The sequence below is a fragment of the Lithobates pipiens genome, unplaced genomic scaffold, assembly GCF_037356315.1.
Source record: "Lithobates pipiens isolate NorthernLeopardFrog02 unplaced genomic scaffold, aLitPip1_a1.2 Scaffold_19, whole genome shotgun sequence".
Lineage (NCBI taxonomy): Eukaryota > Metazoa > Chordata > Amphibia > Anura > Ranidae > Lithobates > Lithobates pipiens.
The window spans coordinates 239194582-239216534 of NW_027507764.1; the positions used below are offsets into that span (position 1 = coordinate 239194582).

At 42.5% G+C, this 21953-nt stretch overlaps 1 protein-coding gene across 2 annotated transcripts in view; it reads left to right on the plus strand.

The window, feature by feature from the left end:
* The window catches only part of SLC12A7 (solute carrier family 12 member 7), a 684227-nt gene that overhangs the window by 489376 nt on the left and 172898 nt on the right, over positions 1 to 21953 (plus strand). For both annotated transcript variants that reach the window (XM_077491822.1, XM_077491823.1), the window contains exon 18: positions 2059 to 2254. In XM_077491822.1, coding sequence (XP_077347948.1) covers positions 2059 to 2254 — 196 coding nt within the window. The remainder of the gene's footprint in view (positions 1 to 2058; positions 2255 to 21953) is intronic.

Consider the following 21953-nt stretch of genomic DNA (forward strand, 5'->3'; position numbering starts at 1 on the left):
AGAGCACCCCTGAATCCTTGGAACTTGAATTTTAGTTCTGTCAGCATTACAGAAACTGCATTTTGAGCCGATACAACATATTCCCTTGGTCCTTTTGACAAGGAAGCTAGTTTTTCTGGTAGCCATTTCTTCTGCAAGAAGGGTATCTGAGCTGGCTGCTCTTTCTTGTAAAGTGCCATATTAAATCATTCACAAGGATAGAGTAGTATTGCGTCCTCATCCTAGCTTTCTGCCAAAGGTAGTTTCAGGTTTTCTTCTAAACCAGGATATTGTTCTACCTTCATTTTTTCTGGAACCTTGTTCTACGGAAGAAAAGTCACTACATTCTTTGGCTGTAGAGAGAGCAGTCAAAATCTATTTGAAGGTGATTGCTCAGATTCGGAAAACGGATGTTTTGTTTGTGTTGCCTGAAGGTCTTAGGAAAGGACAGGCAGCGTCGAAATCCACTATTGCCAAATGGATTCGGCAAGTAATTATTCAAGCTTATGGTCTAAAGAGGAAAGTTCCACCTTTTCAAATCAAAGCGCACTCCACCAGGGCTGGTAGTGCTTCGTCGGCAGTGCATCACCAAGCCTCCATGGCTCAAATCTGCAAGGCCGCAACTTGGTCTTCAGTCCATACATTCACCAGATTCTGTCAGGTGGATGTAAGAAGGTATGAGGATATCGCCTTTGGGAGCAGTGTGCTGCAGGCAGCAGTATAGGTCCTCAGGTCTGATTGCACCCTACTTTTTTAGTGACCCCCCTCCCCTCAGATAGAATTGCTCTGGCAAAATCCCATACAGTAATTACTGTGGCTCTGTCTCGTGATGTACGATAAAGAAAATAACGGCTTACCTGTAAAATCCTTTTCTTGGAGTATATCACGGGACACTGAGGTCCCTCCCCTCTTTCTGGTTACACATGTATTGCTTTGCTACAAACTGAGGTATTCCTCATAAGGAGAGGGGTTATATGGGCAATTGAACTTCCTGTTTAGGGTGTGCCAGTGTCCATCACCTGAAGGTGCCAAATAACCCATACAGTAATTACTGTGGTGCTGTCTCCTATGATGTACTCCAAGAAAAGTATTTTGCAGGTAAGCTGTTATAAAAATCCTATTATTCTTAATTCAAACATAGTACTTTTATATACGCTGCATTTCACATTTCCAGTGTAACAAAATTACTTTCAATTTGTAAAACTAATCTACACTGAATTTCTTTTCAATTTTTCCAAAAGTTTCCATTTTTTTTCTGGGAAAGAAAAGGAAAAAACTTTTTTTTTTTTCTCATGGCTTCAAAATTTCAAAAAAAAAATTTGAAAACCGAGGGCAGGAATTGGTGAGTGTAGGGAATGTGAGTGTTCAGAGAATTGGTGGGAGTGTCAAAATAGTAGAGGAGGACTTATTCAAGAAGCACATTTTTGCCTGTTGGCTCTGTAATCAATCCCATAACCTATTCCAAAACTCAGCATAAGGCAGGTCATACATGGTGCGAAACTTGCATGATCAACGCAGACACTAGCGATAATCACAAGAGAATTCAGTGGGCTAGTTGTACCCAAGTTGATTGATCGATCAACTTGGTACATTCAGCCTGCCCATTAAGGCTGGATTTACACCTATGCATTTTTGGTGCTTTTTGCATTTTGCAGATTTGCTTTGCAGAATGTGTTCCATAGGATACCATGCTAAATGGACTACAGTTCAAATCTGCAAAATGCAAAAAGCACTAAAACTGCATAGGTGTGAATCCAGCCTTACTGTTCGAAGCGCTGACTGTTCCTGCTGAACCAGCTGAGATTCAAACCGTGTATGGGCTGGCCTTTCCCCCCTGGTTTCCAGGGGGAAATTGAAATGTGCTTCAAAATCAACACTGTAATTGGGCTTTTGCATTACTAAGGCTATCTGTTGCAATACTGGTGTGTGCAAATATTACAAAGGACATTTTTTTTTAGTGATGATACATTTTTATGAATATATCTATACACATTTTGGCTGTAACTTTTATTAAAAGTTGCATTGCATTTTTGGATTAGTGTTGCATTAAAGTAAATTTTTTCTATTCATGTGTTTAAGAATATCCAAGCATTAATGACTGCTGAGAAGACCAAAGGATTCTGTCAACTAGTTGTTTCATCAAATCTACGAGATGGCATGTCGCATTTGATTCAGTCAGCTGGACTTGGTGGCATGAAACACAACACTGTTTTAATGGCTTGGCCTCAAGCATGGAAACAGCCTGACAACCCTTACAGCTGTAAGAACTTTGTTGGTGAGTATATTTTGCTGTAGGACAATTTTTCTCCTTTGTTTCAAGTGCTGTGGAGAAATATAGTAAAAGTGTTTTTTGTGTGATCTTCAAAGCAGTTATTATTTCTTAAATGGTTGAGGGTATTGGCAGCCAGGAAAGTTGTTCCACCACTATCCCCATAGCCAAGAATTCAGAGACTGCTTGGTAATGCTAAACTATAATGGTAACTATAGTTGGGTTGATGCAGCAAAAAAAAAAAAAAACATATACTAAAATTAAATATATAGAATAAAAAAATTTACTTAACTGTTTAAAGTCCACTGCGCTGGATCACGTATATATACTTGGCTTTTTCGGGTAGGGTAGGATAGAGAGCTCAAACATAGAGGGAGTATGGCGGCAGGCATCACAGACTCTATATCCGCTGGCACCAGTTGATCGAGCAGAGGGGCAGAACGGAGATCTGCCTATATAAACAAGGCAGTTTAGTAAAACACTGGTAGGCACACAGTTGACCCTTTGATCGCCCCTAATGTTAACCCCTTCCCAGCCAGTGTCATTAGTACAGTGACTGTGCATATTTTATAACACTGATCACTGTACTAGTTAGTGTTACTGGTCCCCAAAAAGTGTCAGAATGTCTGCCGCAATATCACAGTCCCAATGTAAGTCCTTAATCGCTGCCATTACTAGTAAATAAATAAAAATATCCCATAGTTTGTAGAGGCTATAACTTAGACGCTATAACTTTTGCGGAAACCAATCAATATACGCTGCTTGGGATGTCTTGTTACCAAAAACATGCAGCAGAATATATATTGGCCTAAATTTAAGAAGAAATCTGATTTGTTTCATTTTTTTTTTTTTATTGGACAGGTTTATAGCAGAAAGTAAAACATTATTTATTTTTTAATAAAAAAAAAAAAAGGATCAAATACCACCAAAACAAGTAGGAAAAAAAGGGAATATGTTTTATTTGGGTACAACATCATATGAAAAACAAAAAATGACCTGGTCATAAAGGGGTGTAAATTTTCCAGAGGTCATATGGTTAAACTTATTTCAGGTGGTTCTTGTGTCAGCTATTACCTTGTAAAACTGTGAACTATTAACTTCAGTGCAATGTGTGAAACAAAACCTAAAAAATTGTAGAAATCTTGCTGGTGTTATTGCAAGCTGGCAACCACCTGTAGAGAGTTTAACCACTTAAGGACCGGAAGGATTTGCCCCCTTAATGATCAGGCCATTTTTTGCGATAGGGCACTGCGCCGCTTTAACTGACAATTGTGTGGTCGTGCGACACTGTACCCAAACAAAATAGAACTTTCTTTTGGTGATATCTGATCGCCTCTGCGGTTTATTTTTTGCGCTATAGAGTGACAATTTTGAAAAAATATTTTTTTTTTAGTTTGTTATAATACATATCCAAAATAAAATGTATATATATAAAAAAAAACACATTTATTCATCAGTTTAGGCCGATATATATTCTTCTACATATTTTTGGCTACAAAGTCTACAAACTATGGGTTAGATTTAGGGACTTTTTTTTTTTGTTTTTACTAGTAATGGGGTGATCTACAATTTTTAGTGGGACTGTGACAGATCTGACCCCAAATTACACTTTATGGGGACCAGTGACATTATTACTTTGATCAGTGCTATAAAAATGTTCTGATCAATGTAATAATTATACTGGCAGGAGAGGAGTTAACTATTCCCTAGGTGTGTTCTAACTGTAGGGGCGGATGGGCTTTCAGAGACATGACAGAAATCACTGTTCCCGATCACTGGAAACAGAAGATCTCTGACATGTCCCCTGTCAGAACGGAGATCCGCTTGTTTGCATTGGCAGATCCCTGTTCTGCCTCTATACTAGGTGATCGCAGGTCGCCGGCGGGCATAGAGTCTGCCCGATCCACAGTCACGCTCACACAGCGTGCAGTGAGAGTGCACCACTGGCAACTGCTCCTGCGCAAGCCCCTGTACACCTACGGCAATTTGCACAGCGCTGCTGACCTGCGACAGTATAAGTACATGAGCTGGTCGGCAAGTCGTTAAAAATAAATAAATAAAAATTATTTTATTTGGGTTATTTGAATTTAGTATGTTTTTGTTGAGAGCACTGCACCAACCCAACTATATTTGCTCTGCTTTGCTATTACCCATTTGAAAATAGGTGTACAGTAGCTTACAACACTCTCTATTTTGCACATTCTTTCCATAGGCGCAGAGGTTCATTGTATTATGTATTAGAGTGTGTGTGTGTGTGTGTGTATATATATATATATATATATATATATATATATATATGTGTGTGTATTAGTGTGTGTGTGTATATATATATATATATATATATATATGTATTTCTTTTATTTATTTTTTTGGTTATACTGTCACTCACAGAAGCATTGGACACTGGGAAGCAAATAATTATGGGTTACCTCAGTATAACTCTTACTACTCCCAGCAAGACTACATTTTTTACATGTTTACTAAGAATATGAACACCATTTACCTGATCTGGTGCTAAAAGCCTAAAGTTTTTGCTAAATGTTTCTTCAAGCTTTTTTTTTTTTTTTTTTTTTTTTTTTTTTATTCAAGTGTCTGGTCTCTATAAGCAGCCTTTCCTTAGGCCAACTTTGAGGTGCTGTACCAGAACCCTGCTGGGCTGCAGGACTAGCCTGGCACGTGATATTGCCACTGGTCTTTGAATTGTGGCACTTCTCAGACCTGTGTGTACTGCAAAAGTTGGCCGATGCATCTCTCTGAAGAAATACCTTGTGAGCAGGCCCTGCGGTTTGTGCACCAAGTGCTTCGGTTATTAGGTCCGCTTTGTGCCCTTTTCAGTTCCCACTTCTGCCAGTTCCACTGTGGAATACCCATTTCAATACTCACACTAGGGGGTTGAGTGCTGATGCAGTTTGCTATGTAGAAAATATTCAATGGGCTCCTACGTATGAGTATCCCAGTTGAAGTCACGGAAGTGACGTAACGCGTAGGATATGGAGACTGGAAGTGACGCTCGCACCAGAGCGGTCGATTTGAATTGTCTTGCTGCTAATACTGCCTATTAACCCCATTTCGTTTGTGAGTAATTTTAACCTATTAATAAAGTAGTGAATTTTAAATACATGCTACACTATGGTTGCTCTTATATTTATTCTCTGAGCTATATTGGAACATCTTGATGGAGTGTATTTTGACGGAGATCTGAGAGTGACCCCTGAGGCCCCCCCCCTTCCCTGGGACTCCTGGTTTATCTATGAGGAGGCTGCATATACGCTATATTTTATATAGTGGGAAGGTAATTACCCAGTGTGCACACTTATGCGTGGAATCACCTATGTGGAGGAAGAGCCTCTGAGGCAATTTTCAGCACAGAATCACTTTATATGTTTATGTGACATCATCACGGGACTGTGTTCACGTCATTAACAGCTGGACATAGTCCAATTGTTTTGCTATTTTTTGCACTCACCACTTTTTGTTTATAGAGCTTGGATTTACAGTCTGATTATTGTATGCGTTTTTTGATATTTTGTTTTACACTTAGCACTTTGCTTGCAATTTTGCACTTTATCATTGCCACTAGTTTGCGTCTACTTAGTCAGTAATTTTTTTATATAGTCAGTAATTATTTATTATTAGCCACTTTGGTTTTGTTGTGATGCACTCAGCACCTTTTGCCGTATAAGTCTGATTTATAGTCAGACCACTGTATGTGGTGTTATATGTATTATTGCACCTAGCACTGTTATTATGCTGTAGAGATACAAGTTGCACTTTGTATTGTGACATTTATCATTGTGTACACACTGCTGCTAACACTCTCGATAGAATAATTTTCACACCAGGAGAAGAGTTCTCCTCTATCATATTAGTTTTAATACATGCCATCTGATACATCTCCATCTTAATAATTAGCTCTCTAGTGTTTTCTTGTAAGGTTCCATTTTTTTGGAAGCGCAGCACCATCATTTTTTGCTTTTAGTTTGCTATGTAGAGTGTTGCACGTGCGATCCCTGCTGACAGCAAGTTGCACATGGAACTTTCCTGGGTTCTTTTCTACTGCCCGCCTCTCTCCTACTTCCGAGCATTCTGTCATATATTAATCAGGAACAGTTTTTTTGCTAAGAGACTTCAGCACCTAAATATCTGAGTACAGAATATATCAAGTTAAATACAAAAAATAAGTGTTCCATCCTTTTTAACCGTTAAAATTGCTCACGGTGCATAATAAATTCATTGTGAAAACAAAAAAGTGAAACTGTGCAAATGGCAAAAAAATCATAAATGATCAGGATAAAATACATAGAGAATTCAATAAAAATAATATGCCGCACTTACTATAATAGTAAGATGCAAATCTACATAAACTGTAATGAATCCTTAGACCTTATGTGAGTAGTGTTAACATTCCAATGAAATAGCAGTATAAATATACAAAAATACATACATACATAAATACTTCAGTGAGTATGGTAATTCAGTAAATACTAACTAAGCTCACTAAAAGTATGGTACACAGAAAACAATAGTGAATCCTAAAGAATCATGAAAATAAAGTGATTAAAGTTCCAATAAATAACAATAGTGAATCCTTGTAAGTAAGTGTGTGTGTGTATGTGTATATATATATATATATATATATATATATATATATATATATATATATATATATATTATGAGAGAGAGAGAGTAACGAAAAGTACAGCACCCTTAAAATGACTTTAGAATATATCAAATGAAATCTCTGTGTTTAATGAATTCCCACAGTGAAGAAACACAGCATGGGGTTTATTTACTAAAGGCAAATCCACTTTGCACTACAAGTGCCCCTCAATTCAGATCTCCCCCTCAATTCATATCTTCCCCCAGATCTAAATTGACTGCATATCCAAGTGCACTTGTAGTGCAAAGTGGATTTGCCTTTAGTAAATCAACCCCCATGTGTCTTAATGTCTAGTAAAGATGTCCGCTTGGCAGAGGACATGTGACTCTATCATAGAGAAGTCAAAGAGCGCTTGTTGTGGGAAAGCTCCCACTGCTGGAGTCCAGAATTGCCCAATCTTGTCAAAATGGTTCTCAGCAGCTCATGGTCCTGGGAATACAAAAACGGAGCATTTGGCTCACATAGTATAAAATCCTTTTGGGATAATCATACTTTATTGGGTAAAAAACGCTAAAAATGCGCTCAATGCGGGAACATGCAAGAATGAGGTGACATAACTGCCTTCGGTTCTGCCCAACTGCCTGTAATACATTCATAAAACTTATTGTGGGACTCAAAAAACACTTAAAAAATCAGTAGGCGGTAGAGGAGAAAGTCCACATAAGATTCTTATAGCATAAATGGTGCTCCGTATACCCTTAGCAGAAAGAAATAAGCTTCCTCATCTGGATACCATAACGAACACCTCATGCACGGATAGTCCCCATTGGTAATAAACTCACCAAAAATAAGTGATATATGGGCCTTGTGTCACCATACACTATAAGATGATCTCCAATCCTTAGATTCCTCCAAGTACGATGCAATTGCAACAGGCACTAAAGCCTGTAATCACCTGAGACTTGAAAATGACAGCATGTGAAATAAACGTCTGTGCGGCACAGCGCATGTCTCTCACACCGCCCCTTGAGATGGTATTGGCTGCTATGGAACCCGGGGTGACAAGCTCTGAGATAGACAGACGAGGGAGCCGTGTGGTCACACCCTAAAAAGTTTTGTCATCACATCTTTGTAATATATATATATATATATATATATATCAATGGTTCAATGTCACAGTCCAAACCTAAAGTGTTTTGCCGCATAAATAATATGCTTTATGCTTAAATATAACTTGTGTAGCTTCCACAGCTACATATATAATATTTGCAAGTCCTTTTTACACCATCAGAACCACTTGACCCTCTGCTTTATAGCTAGGGGAGTCATATACGCTGGCAATCAAATCGGATGGATTCAGAAGATGCATTTCCCCTCACCAGCTCTTGTCTCCTCTCTGTCACCTTTTGCCCCTTTAAAACATACTACTTTATACAGAACTCAGCTCTGTACATATGTAGACAGAAGAAGGGGGGGGGTCATTTATAGTGCAACACCGCTTTAAAAAAAAATTATATTCATGGATAGCACTCATTTGATAACTGTGACGGTAACAACCAATATGGACCCTGAAGCTACACCTTAGCATTTGCTCAAGGGGTTGGATGTGACATCACCAGAAAATTATATTCATGGATAACACTGAGTTTATAACTGTGCAGGCATGTGCTCCTCAGGCTGAATGTGACGCTTCCAGAACTGGAAACTTCGCTGTGGGCACTCGGCGACCTGTGGAGCGCATGCTGCTGCGGCGCTTCTGGGTCCATATTGGTTGTTACCTGCACAGTTATCAAATGAGTGTTATCCATGAATATAATTTTTTAATAAAGTGGCGTTGCACTATGAAAAATTCCCCTTCTTCTGTCCACATTTTGATTCCTCTCTCCACCAAGTTAAGGGCTATCTTATCATGTAAAGAATGCTCCTTCCTAAAAATAATGGGAGGACCATTGGTAATTGTGGATCTAAAACGTTGTCTTTTTTTTTTTTAGAACCTTCCAGTGTTTCTGAGCTAATCTCCCCGTCAACTCTTTTCTACCTTTACCACTCTAGTTCGTCCTCCATTACCCCCACCCACTAACTTACTCACTGCCCAGGAGACTGCTTATCACTTCAAAAATAAGATTGAGACGATTCATCTCGAGATCTCCGCTCTACAGACATCTCCCTCACCTTACACTCCCTGTCCTCCTGCACAATCAATACTTTCCTCTTGACCTAGCTACTATAGAGGAAGTCACTAAACTTTTTTCTAATGCCCACCTAACCTCTTGTCCCCTGGACCCTGTTCCTTCTCAAATACTACGGTCACCATCTGACTCAATCCTACACTCCTTAACTCATATCTTCAACCTCTCACTCTCTACTGGCATCTTCCCCAACCCTCTAAAACATGCACTAGTCACTCCCATACCAAAAAAGGCCTAAGACCCCACCCATCTTAACAACTTAAGACCCATCTCTTTACTCCCTTTTGCCTCCAAACTCCTTGAACGTTTAGTCTACAACCGACTGAGCAACCACCTCATTGAAAATAACCTTCTTGATCCTTTTCAGTCTGGATTTCGCCCACAGCACTCCACAGAAACTGCCCTTCTAAAACTCACTAACGACTTACTAACAGCCAAAACCAACGGTCATTATTCCATACTCTTACTCTTGGACCTTTCTGCTGCCTTTGATACAGTTGACCACCCCCTCAAAAAACTCAATTTACTTGGTCTCCATGGCTGCACTCTCCGTTGGTTTGAATCTTACCTATCTCATCGCACCTTCAGTGTCACTTACAACTCCACTTCCTCTTCTTACCATTGGGGTCACCCAAGATTCTGTCCTTGGACCTCTACTATTCTCGATCTACACGTCCTCCCTGGGTCAGCTGATAGCCTCCCATGGCTTTCACTACCATTTATATGCTGATGACACCCAAATCTATCTCTCTACCCCTCAGCTCACCCCATCAATCTCCTCACGCATCGCTGATCTACTAACAGACATATCAGCCTGGATGTTACACCACTTCCTCAAACTTAATCTATCTAAAACCGAGCTCTTAATATTTTATTATTATTATTCAGGATTTATATAGCGCCAGCAATTTACGCAGCGCTTTACAATATAAAAAGGAGACAATACAGTTGCAATACAATTAAATACAAGAGGAGTAAGAGGACCCTGTTCAGAAGAGCTTACAATCTAAAAGGGTGGGGCAGGTGGTACAGAAGGTTATAACTGTTGGGAATGAGTTTATGGAAGTGGTAGGAGATTAGTTTGAGACGTGATAGACTTCCCTGAATAGATGAGTTTTCAGGGATCGTCTGAAGGTAGCAAGAGTAGGGGATAGCCGCACCGGTGGAGGTAGCGAGTTCCAGAGGATTGGAGAGGCTCTGGAGAAATCCTGGAGACGAGTGTGGGAGGAGGAGACGAGAGAGCTTGAGAGTAGGAGGTCTTGAGAAGAACGGAGGGGACGGTTTGGGTGATATTTGGATACAAGATTGGTGATGTAGCTCGGGGCAGAGTTGTGAATGGCTTTGTATGTGGTGGTTAGTATTTTGAATTTAATTCGCTGGGTGATTGGGAGCCAGTGTAGAAATTGGAGGAGAGGGTTGACAGACACTGAGCGGTTGGTAAGGTGGATAAGTCTGGCAGCAGCATTCATGATAGACTGAAGGGGAGATAGCCTATGGAGAGGCAGGCCAATGAGAAGGGAGTTGCAATAGTCAAGGCGAGAGATAACAAGGGAGTGAATGAGGATCTTGGTAGTTTTAATTAATATTTCCTCCCCCACGTACCCCTTCGCCTGACTTCTCTGCCAAGATCAATGGCACATCTATCAGTCCATCCCCACATGCCAGAGTGCTAGGGGTAACCTTAGACTCCGAACTGTCCTTTCAGGCCCACATATAAGCCCTGTCCAAATCATGCCGCCTTAGCCTCCGCAACATTTCCAGAATACGCCCCTTTTTAACTAATGACACCACCAAGCTTCTAATTCACTCCCTGGTCATTTCTCGCCTCGACTACTGCAACTCCCTCCTCATTGGATTACCTTTACACAGACTATCCCCCCTCCAGTCCATAATGAATGCCGCTGCCAGACTCATCCACCTTACTATCCCTGCACTGGCTTCCACTCACCCAACGAATAAAATTCAAAGTACTAACAATAATTTACAAAGCCATCCATAACTCTGCCCCCAGCTACATCACTGACCTAGTCCAAAAATACCAACCAAACCGCCCTCTATGGTCATCCCAAGACCTCCTGCTCTCTAGCTCCCTTGTCACCTCCTCCCATGCTCGCCTCCAGGTTTTCTCCAGAGCTTCTCCCATCCTTTGGAACTCCCTACCCCAATCTGTCCGACTGTCCCCTAATCTATCCATCTTTAGACTATCCCTGAAAACCCTTCTCTTCAGAGAAGCCTATCCTGCTTCTAACGAACACTGTTTTACTTCCTCCATCAGCTCATCCCCCACAGCTATTACCTTTTGTATCAATTGCCCCTTCCTTTTTAGATTGTAAGCTCTAACGAGCAGGGCCCTCTGATTCCTCTTGTACCAAATTGTAATGTAAATGTAATTTCTGCCCTCATGTTGTAAAGCGCTGAGCACACTGTTGGCGCTATATAAAACCTGTATAATAATAATCTGTTCATTGCCCCAAACTGATCCAAGACATTAGTAACAAATGCCCATTAACTAGCATTCTAGTTAAAGTGATTAAGGCATTAAGTCTATGCCAGCCCCTCTTTTAGAGGTTGGCATAGCACATTGTGTATGTTGTATTTAAAACGAGCACTGTAAATACTGAATATCAGCTGTCTTCAGGCCGGTCTCATCACTCACGGCCGCTTTCCAGCTCTGATAGGTGTTTTCTGTGGGAGGGGCCGTAAACTCCCTCTGACATCAGAGGGAGATCACGTGGCCATTCTTCTCCTCCGCAGAAGACATCCATCGGACCTGGAATGCATCCGCGAGTCACGTGACTGGCTTGAAGACAGCAGCTGATATTCAGTATTTACAGCGCTTGTTTTTAAATAAAACATACACAGTGTGCTATGCCAGCCTCTAATAGAGAGTCTGGCAGTGATAAATTTAATATTTTAGTATCAAAATAATTGCGGGGCCGGAGACAGACATAGTGGGCGCTGACAGGGAGGAGTGGGGGGGGGGAGAGAGAAGAGAGCAGGCAGCCTATCACAGAAGGAGGCACTTTGACTATGGTGATCAGGGCGCACCTGCCCCTGGTCATAATGGTCTGTTTAGAGAGGTCAATACAGGAAGTGGTAGGTTTAGGGGTGGTGGGGGTTTTACAGTTTAGAGGGGGGCAGATTACATAGTACCAGTGCTGTGTAATCTGCTTTAAGGGACCAGAATCTACTTTTTATTCTTTTTTGGGTTAACAAACGCTTTAATAAGTATCTTATACCCTGAACTACATTGTCCCTTCCTTGTGGTACAGCATGTTGAATCCAAGATACATAGGGGACACACCCGCTGTCCTGGGTACTTCCAGTTCAAGCTCCACTAATGATTTGACTGCTGTGCTCCGTAAGGTGCCTAAAAATGATGGACTGGAATTTAACCTTCTGCTTGATTTTATGCCATTTTTGACATCTTCATTGACTCTGGGGTGTGGCCCCTCCTTGACTTTAACCTGTGAGGATTTCACTGCAGTCATGCAGGATTTTTGCAAATTATGAAAGATGATGTTACACCGAGCAAATAGGAACCCAGTATGTCATGCTTTAAAATTGCGTATGCTCGTGGAATAGTGACAAACTACGGTACCTAAAAATCTCCATAGGCAACGCTTTCAATTTTTTTTACAGGTTGCCAGTTTAGAGTTAGAGGAGATCTAGTGCTAGAATTATTATTCTCACTCTGATGTTTGGGCCAGTACCTCACATGTGTGGTTTTAACACCGTTTACATATGTGGGTGTGACCTACATATGCATTCACCACTGTGCATGAGCTGGGGAAGGGGGGACGGGGGCGCTTTAACTCTTTTTTTTTTCTTATTTTTTTTTTTACATTGTCCCATTAAAACAATTTTCTTTGATCACTTTTATTCCTATCAAAGGGAATAGAAATAATAATCTCTCTTTATGGAGAGATCTAGGGTCATTAAGACCCCACATCTCTCCTCTACAATGTATATAGTATATAGTTAAGTTAAAAAAAAAGTCCATCTAGTTCAACCCAAAAAAAAAATAGGTGGTTATTACATACACAATGTAATCCTAAAGAAACAGCACACATACAGTACTGCAGTCTATATAAATGTGATGTTTGTGCTAGCATCTGATATCATCATAGGCTCCACTTGCTGTTGGATGTGGCCCAATTCTTGGCTCTAGCCTGGGATGATTTTACCACAGGAATGGAGTAGGGCCTGACAGGATGGTTGATTGTGGACTCGGGTCATAGAGACCACAAGCATGCTTACACAAATTCCCCTGCAGAATCCTCTTCTGGTCTGCCTATGGCATTAGTGACCTCCGAGCCTTCAGCCACTGAGACTGTCTGATGCTAAGTTTCTTATGGCCAATTCTACATGTTAGGAGGTGCACCCTTAGAGCAGGGCTGCCCAACCTTTCATAGCTTTAGAGCAGGGCTGCCCAACCTTTTGAAGAGTGATGGCCACTTAGCCACTTCAGCCCCGGAGGATTTTACCCCCTTCCTTACCAGAGCACCTTTTGTGATTTTTGGCACTGCGTCGCTTTAACTGACAATTGCGCAGTTGTGCGACGTTGCACTCAAAATGTACGCCCTTTTTTCACACAAATAGAGCTTTATTTTTGGTGGTATTTGGTCACCTCTGCAGTTTAAATTTTTTGGGCTATAAACAAAAGAAGAGCGTCAATTTAACCGATTCGCGCCGCCCTATAGCTGAAAGACGGCTACAGAGCAGACGCTAACTGCCGGGAGGCCGTCCCTGGACGGCCTCCTGTTTACTTCCGCAATGCATGCTCCCGCGAGCACGCAACGGGGAAATTCTGTGCTGGCCGTGTCCCTCGGGCACAGCCAGTCACAGATCGCTGTAAACGGCCAATCACAGCGGCCGTTTACAGCGTGATCGGCCTATCCAATGAGAGATGATCTCATATGTAAACATATGAGATCATCTCTCAGCGCTGCTCTCCCTCCTCACACAGACAGCGTGTGAGAAGGGACAGATGAACGGCTGCAGCAGCCTTAAGTAAAATTTTTTTTTTTTTAAAGTGCCATCCTTGCCCAGTGCCATCCTCGCCCAGTGCCATCCTCCCCAGTGCCACCTGTTAGCACTAACAGGTGGCACTGGGGACAGATAGCACTAACAGGTGGCACTGGGGACAGATAGCACTATCTGTCCCCAGTGCCACCTGTTGTCAGTGCCATTTGTCCCCAGTGCCATCTGTCATCAGTGCCACATATTAGTGCCATCTGTCATCAGTGCCACCTGTCAGTGTCACGTGCCATCTGTTGTCAGTGTCATGTTTCATCAATGCCACGTATTAGTGCCATCTGTCATCGGTGCCACGTATTAGTGCCATCTGTCATCAGCGCCACGTATCGGTGCTATCTGTCATATGTCATTGTCCTGGTGCTCCAGGGCCTTCAAAAGTGTGAGCCCCTGTACACACGGTCGGAGATTTTGCCAACCAAATCCGTCGGATTTAGTCCGACGGATTGTGTCCGACGGATTGTGTCCGAAACTGTTGCATACACACGGTCGGGCCAAGTTGGCGAAAAATCAGATCTTTCAGAACGTGATGACGTAATTTTGTTACGATGGGACTACATTCAGGCTAGTAGCCAATAGCTTTGACGTAGGAATTTGATCTGAGCATGCGTGGCACTTGGTCCGATCAAAATGCTATACACATGATCGGATTAGGTCCGACCGGCCCAGTTGGTCGGGAAATATTTCCAACATGTTGGAAAATTGGGTCAGACGGAGATTCGGATGGAATCAGTCCGATGCATACCACACACAGTCGGATTATCTGACGACACGGTCCGATAAGATGCATTCCGACAGATTCTCCGACCGTGTGTACAGGGGCTAATAGGTAGTCAACAAGTTAGATGTATGATTTATGCTCCTAGAACACGTGATGGCGCTCCCTGCATGTTGGGCCTCTCTATGTGGCCAGGCTGTGAAAAAGTCCCACACATGTGGTATTGTAATACTCAGGAGGAGTAGCAGAATTTTTTTGGGGTGTCATTTGTGGTATACACATGCCAAGTGAGAGAAATAACCTATTACAATGACAATTTTGTGGAAAAAAATTAAATATATTTTTTTTAATTTTGCAAAGAATTGTGGGAAAAAAATGACAACATCAAAAAGCTCACTATGCCTCTTACTAAATACCTTGAATGTCTACTTTCCAAAAAGGGGTCATTTGGGGGGTATTTGTACTTTCCTGACTTGTTCGGGTCGCAAGAAATGAGATAGCCACCAGTACATCAGATGTGATCAATTTTGTATGATTCGCACCACAGCTTGTAGACTCTCTAACTTTCACAAAGACCAAATAATATCCACTAATTTGGGTTATTTTTACCAAAGACATGTAGCAGTATAAATTGTGGGCAACATTTATGAAGAAAAATTAATAATTTGCATAATTTTGTCACAGAAACAAAGAAATATGCGTTTTTTTTCAAAATTTTCAGTCTTTTTTCAATTATAGCACAAAAAATAAAAACCCCAGAGGTGATCAAATACCACCAAAAGAAAGCTCTATTTGTGGGAAAAAAAGGACAAAAAATTTATTTGGGTACAGTGTTACATGACTGAGTAATTGTCATTCAAAGCATGAGAGCACCGAAAGCTGAAAATTGGTCTGGGCAGGAAGGGTGTTTAAGTGCCCAGTAAGCAAGTGGTTAAAAAAAACACTATTTTTTACTTTTTGCTATAATAAATATTCTATTTGTAAAAAAAAAAAAAAAGTTTTCCTCAGTTTAGGCCGATACATATTCTTCTACATATTTTTAGTAAAACAAAATTGCAATAAGCGTATATTGATTGGTTTGTGCAAAAGTTATAGCATCTACAAAATAGAGGATAGATTTATGGCATTTTTTTTTTTTTTTTTTTTTTTTTTTACTAGTAATTGATCTGTGATGTCCGCCGGGCACCCTTGCTTGCTCAGGAACACAGCAGGACCGTGGATCTGTGTATGTAAACACGCAGATCCACGTGCTGTCAGAGGAGAGGAGACCGATGGTGTGTTCCCAGTATAGAGGAACACTGATCGGTCTCCTCCCCTTGTGAGTCCCCACCCCCCACAGTTAGAATCACTCCCAGAGAACATAATTAACCTCTGCAGTGCCCCCTAGTGTTAACCCCTTCCTTGTCAGTCACATTTACACAGTAATCAGTGCAATTTTACAGCACCAATTGCTATGTAAATGTGAATGGTCCCAAAAATGTTTTAAAAGTGTCTGATGTGTCCGCCTTAATGTCGCAGTCATGAAAAAAAAAATCGCAGATCAAGGCCATTACTAGCTAGACGGCCGGGAATGAGAGGACTTCATATGTCGCCTGCCCAGGTTGGGGGATACCATCTCATATTACAATACGCTGGTGCTGATGTGGTTAAGAAACTTGGTAGCTGGTCACGGGCCCCAATGAGCAGGCAGATGACAGGTCCATGCAGACCGGACACGGACACAGCTTACTCTACTCTATGGGTCCTCCGATCCGCCCAAACAGAAGGGTTATTTTTATTTTTTTAGCGAATCAGATTGGAGGTAGACGGGTGTAAATGGACACAAATCTGTTTACATCTGCCGTTTCATAGAGGTGAATGGAGGGTCCGATTGGGTAGGACCGATTGTGTGAAAGGGGCCTTTCACACTATGCAGCACAGTGCACCTGTGTCTTTCCAGCGGGTTAGCTACAATTTGTCATAGACTTCTATTATATCCTGCAGGTGTGGTGCACTTTCTGAAAGCACACCAAACCCGCAGGTAATAACAGAAGTCTATGGCTCAATGTAGGTAACCGTAAGGTGCACTGCACCTGCGGATAGGTTGGAAAGCAGCCTAGTAATCACTACGCAGATATGCCCACACATACACTGCAATTTTAGTAAAAACTGACCTTTAATAACAGTTTTCCATTCAGGTATCGCCTGCTGTTGCTGTCCCAGGCAGAGTGCATTTGGTATCACTCTGCCTGTGGCAGGAGACAGCACTATACAGGAAGCATCAGCTTATATAGCTCTGCTCCACAGCTGCTTGCTTTGCCGGCTTCATTAAACACAGCTGGTCTGTGATGGCAGGTCTGCAATCCATGATCTGGGCTTGCCAATCCAACATCCCACAGAAGGAGGTCGCAGGCCACATGTGGACCCCGGGCCACTTGTTGGGCACCCCTGGCTTAGAGAAGACTGTCTCAGCTGGTATTGATGTAGTACACATAACCCAAAGCTTGAGGGTTGACTTCAAAGGCCAGCAATAAGGACACCACATTTCAGGGAGCTCCTCCTTTATCAGGGCTGCCCTGTACACCCTTATCACAGATGTCACCAGGGCAAGAATTTCTATCAGCCCAGCAAAGAAACCCCAGGACTCGGGCTTAAGTCAAGGTGTGTTCATTTTATTACTCCCAGGCCTCAATATGCAAAGCAGCAAATCTTCAGCATGTGTGAGGGCATTTTTGAGACTTTGCTGACACTAGGGCAGCCAGCATTACATATTCTTGGGTGTGGGAGGTGGTTTTCAGGGGCTACAAGCTGGAAAAAAAAATATTCCCTGCCCCTCCCTAGTTAATTTATACCAACCGACCTGTGTCCCTGCACAGATTAGCAGGTCTCTATGCAGCTCTAGCAAGTTTTGTGTAGCTCAATGTAATTTCCCCAGTCTTTGTGGTAGAGCGGTCTGCTGTACTTAGGATGTTTGCCAAATTATTGACTCCTCAGCTAGTCTTACTGAACTGCCAGATCTGGATTCTGAACCAAAAGTCATCACTGGAACTGACAGGAATATGTGGGAATATCTTAGTCTTAACTTAGACAAAGCTCAAGCCAAAGTTGTTGCTCCTCAGGAGAAGCTTACATTTTTTTACTGCTCAGACTTTTTAGTCCAGCAGTGACCCAACTCTTCATTTCTGCATGAGAGTTCTGGGCTCATGGTAGCCTCCTTCAAGGAAGCTCCATTTGCCCAGTTCTGCAACAGACCCCTACAACACAACATTTTGTCTTCTTGGGACAAGTCAGTCCAGTCCTTGTACAGACCAATTCATCATGCACCAAAGTTTGTCGCTAGCTTGGTGGCTCAGAAATCCAAATCTGGAGCCTGTGAAGTCCTTTCTTCCAAATTCTTCTGGGATCTTCAAACATCAGTCAGTTGGGCTGAGGTAAAGCCCTGGGCACCTTGTTGGTGCATGGGATATGGGCACCACAGGAATCTTGGCTCCAGATCCACAATCGTGAAGTTTGCCTTACTGAATCGTGATTATATGACATTTCAGTTGAAATGTCTAGCATTGCAGGGACAGGCAGGCCCAAAGTCACAGCAGTGCCATACATCAGCCATTAGGGAAGAACCGTAAGTCTCATCTAAACAAAACTGAGCACATATTCTTGGGCAGAACTTCCCATTCTAGTCTTGTCAGTCTTGCACATCTTAGCCTCTGACAATGGGCTGGCAGAGTTCCTTAACCACCTCAGTACAGTGCAGTTACACCCCCTTCCTGACCAGACCAATTTTCAGCTTTCAGCGCTCTCACACTTTGAATGACAATTACTCAGTCATCCAACACAGTATCCATATGAAACTTGCGTCCTTTTTTCCACACAAATAGAGCTTTCTTTTAGTGGTATTTAATCACTAGTGGATTTTTTATTTTTTGTGCTATACATAAAATAAAACGTAAATTTTGTGAAAAAAATGCCTTTTTCTTTGTTTCTGTCATAAATTTTTGCTAATTAGTAATTTTTCTTCATAAATTTTGGCCAAAATTTATACTGCTACATATCTTTGGTAAAAATAACCCACATTAGAATATATTATTTGGTCTTTGTGAAAGTTATAGAGTCTACAAACTATGGTGCCAATCACTGAAAATTCATCACTTCTGATCAGGCCTTCAGTACATCAGGTGTATCTCATTTCTTGAGACTCTAACTAGTCAGGAAAGTACAAATACCCCCCAAATGACCCCTTTTTACAAAGTAGACATCCCAAGGTATTAAGTAAGTAGCATGGTGAGTTTTTTTAAGTTGTCATTTTTTCCCACAATTCTTTGCAAAATGAAGATTTTTTATTTTTTTTTATTTTTTTTTACTAAATTGTCATATTATCAGGTTATTTCTCACACACAGCATATGTATACAACAAATTACCCCCCAAAATACATTCTGCTACTCTTCCCGAGTACGGCGATACCACATGTGTGAGACTTTTACACAGCCTGGCCACATACAGAGCACCAACATTGATGTAGTACCTTCAGACGTTCTACGAGCAAAAATGACGCATCTCATTTCTCAACCACCTATTACACTTTTGAAGGCCCTGGAGTACCAGGACAATGGAATTTCCCATAAAATCACCCCATTTTGGAAAGCAAACACCCCAACGTATAATCTGTGAGGCATAATGAGTCTTTTGAATGGTTAATTTTTTTCCAGAAGTTTTTGGAATATGTGGAAAAAAATTAAAACGCATTTTTTTTTACACAAAATTGTCAATTTATAAGATATTTCTAACACATAGCATGTATATAGCAAAAATGACACCCCAAAATACATTCTGCTACTCTTCCCGAGTACGGCGATACCACGTGTGTGAGACTTTTTTACACAGCCTGGCCACATACAGAGCACTAACATTGATGTAGTACCTTCAGACGTTCTATGAGCAAAAATTACGCATCTCATTTCTCAACCACCTATTACACTTTTGAAGGCCCTGGAGTACCAGCACAATGGAATTTCCCATAAAATTACCCCATTTTGGAAAGCAAACACCCCAACGTATAATCTGTGAGGCATAATGAGTCTTTTGAACGGTTCATTTTTTTCCAGAAGTTTTTGGAATATGTGGAAAAAAATTAAAACGCATTTTTTTTTACACAAAATTGTCAATTTATAAGATATTTCTAACACATAACATGTATATAGCAAAAATTACACACCAAAATACATTCTGCTACTCCTCCCGAGTAAGGCGATACCACATGTGTAGGACTTTTACACAGCCTGGCCACATAGATGGGCCAAACATTGAAGTAGTACGTTCAGGCGTTCTAGGAGCATAAATGACACATCTTATTTCATTCCTACCCATCACACTTTTGAAGGTCCTGGACCACCAGGACAGTGAAATTACCCACAAAATGACCCCATTTTGGAAAGTAAACACCCCAACGTATATTCTATGAGACATGGGCTGCAAATAGGTACTCGGGTACTCTGATGGGCTGGAGATAGGTACTCGGGTACTCAGGTGGACTGTGACAGGTACTCGGGTACTCAGATGGACTGGAACAGGTACTCGGGTACTCTGATTGCCTGGTGACAGGTACTCGGGTACTCTGATGGCCTGGTGACAGGTACTTGGGTACTCTGATGGCCTGGTGACAGGTACTCGAGTACTCTGATGGCCTGGTGACAGGTACTCGGGTACTCTGATGGCCTGGTGACAGGTACTCGGGTACTCTGATGGCCTGGTGACAGGTACTCGGGTACTCTGATGGCCTGGTGACAGGTACTCGGGTACTCTGATGGCCTGGTGACAAGTACTCGGGTACTCTGATGGCCTGGTGACAGGTACTCTGATGGTTTGGTGACTGGTATTTGGGTACTCTGAAGGGCGGTGACAGGTACTCAGATGAACTGTGACAGGTACTCGGGTACTCAGATGGGCTGTGACAGGTACTCGGTACTCTAATGGACTGTGACAGGTACTCGGGTACCCTGATGGGCCGTGACAGGTACTCGGGTATCCTGTTGGGCCGTGACAGGTACTCGGGTACCCTGATGGGCCGTGACAGGTACTCGGGTACTCTGATGTGCCGTGACAAGTACTCGGGTACTCTGATGTGCCGTGACAGGTACTCGGGTACTCTGATGTGCCGTGACAGGTACTCGGGTACTCTGATGTGCCGTGACAGGTACTCGGGTACTCTGATGTGCCGTGACAGGTACTCGGGTACTCTGATGTGCCGTGACAGGTACTCGGGTACTCTGATGGGCCGGGACAGGTACTCGGGTACTCTGATGGGCCGGGACAGGTACTCGGGTACTCTGATGGGCCGGGACAGGTACTCGGGTACTCAGATGAACTGTGACAGAGGTACTCTGGTACTCAGATGGGCTGGGACAGGTACTCGGGTACTCAGATGGGCTGGGACAGGTACTCGGGTACTCAGATGGGCTGGGACAGGTACTCGGGTACTCAGATGGGCTGGGACAGGTACTCGGGTACTCAGATGGGCTGGGACAGGTACTCGGGTACTCAGATGGGCTGGGACAGGTACTCGGGTACTCTGATGGGCTGGGACAGGTACTCTGATGGGCTGGGACAGGTACTCTGATGGGCTGGGACAGGTACTCTGATGGGCTGGGACAGGTACTCTGATGGGCTGGGACAGGTACTCGGGTACTCTGATGGGCTGGGACAGGTACTCTGATGGGCTGGGACAGGTACTCTGATGGGCTGGGACAGGTACTCTGATGGGCTGGGACAGGTACTCGGGTACTCTGATGGGCTGGGACAGGTACTCGGGTACTCTGATGGGCTGGGACAGGTACTCGGGTACTCTGATGGGCTGGGACAGGTACTCGGGTACTCTGATGGGCTGGGACAGGTACTCAAATACTCTGATGGACTGTGACAGGTACTCTGATGGACTGTGATTGACAGGTACTATGAGGGGTGGTGACAGGTCCTCTTTATTGGGGGGGGGGGGCAATCAGTATGTTTGGTGTACACTGTATGCGGTAACGAGATGTTACCGCAATCTCCTCCTCACACACGATCGGTGTGTGAGGAGGAGAACCCGGTAACATCCCGTTACCGCGGTTTGTTTACATTTTAGTGATTGGCTGTGAAAGGATCACAGCCGATCACGTGGGTAAACAGCCAGCCAATGGCTGTTTACC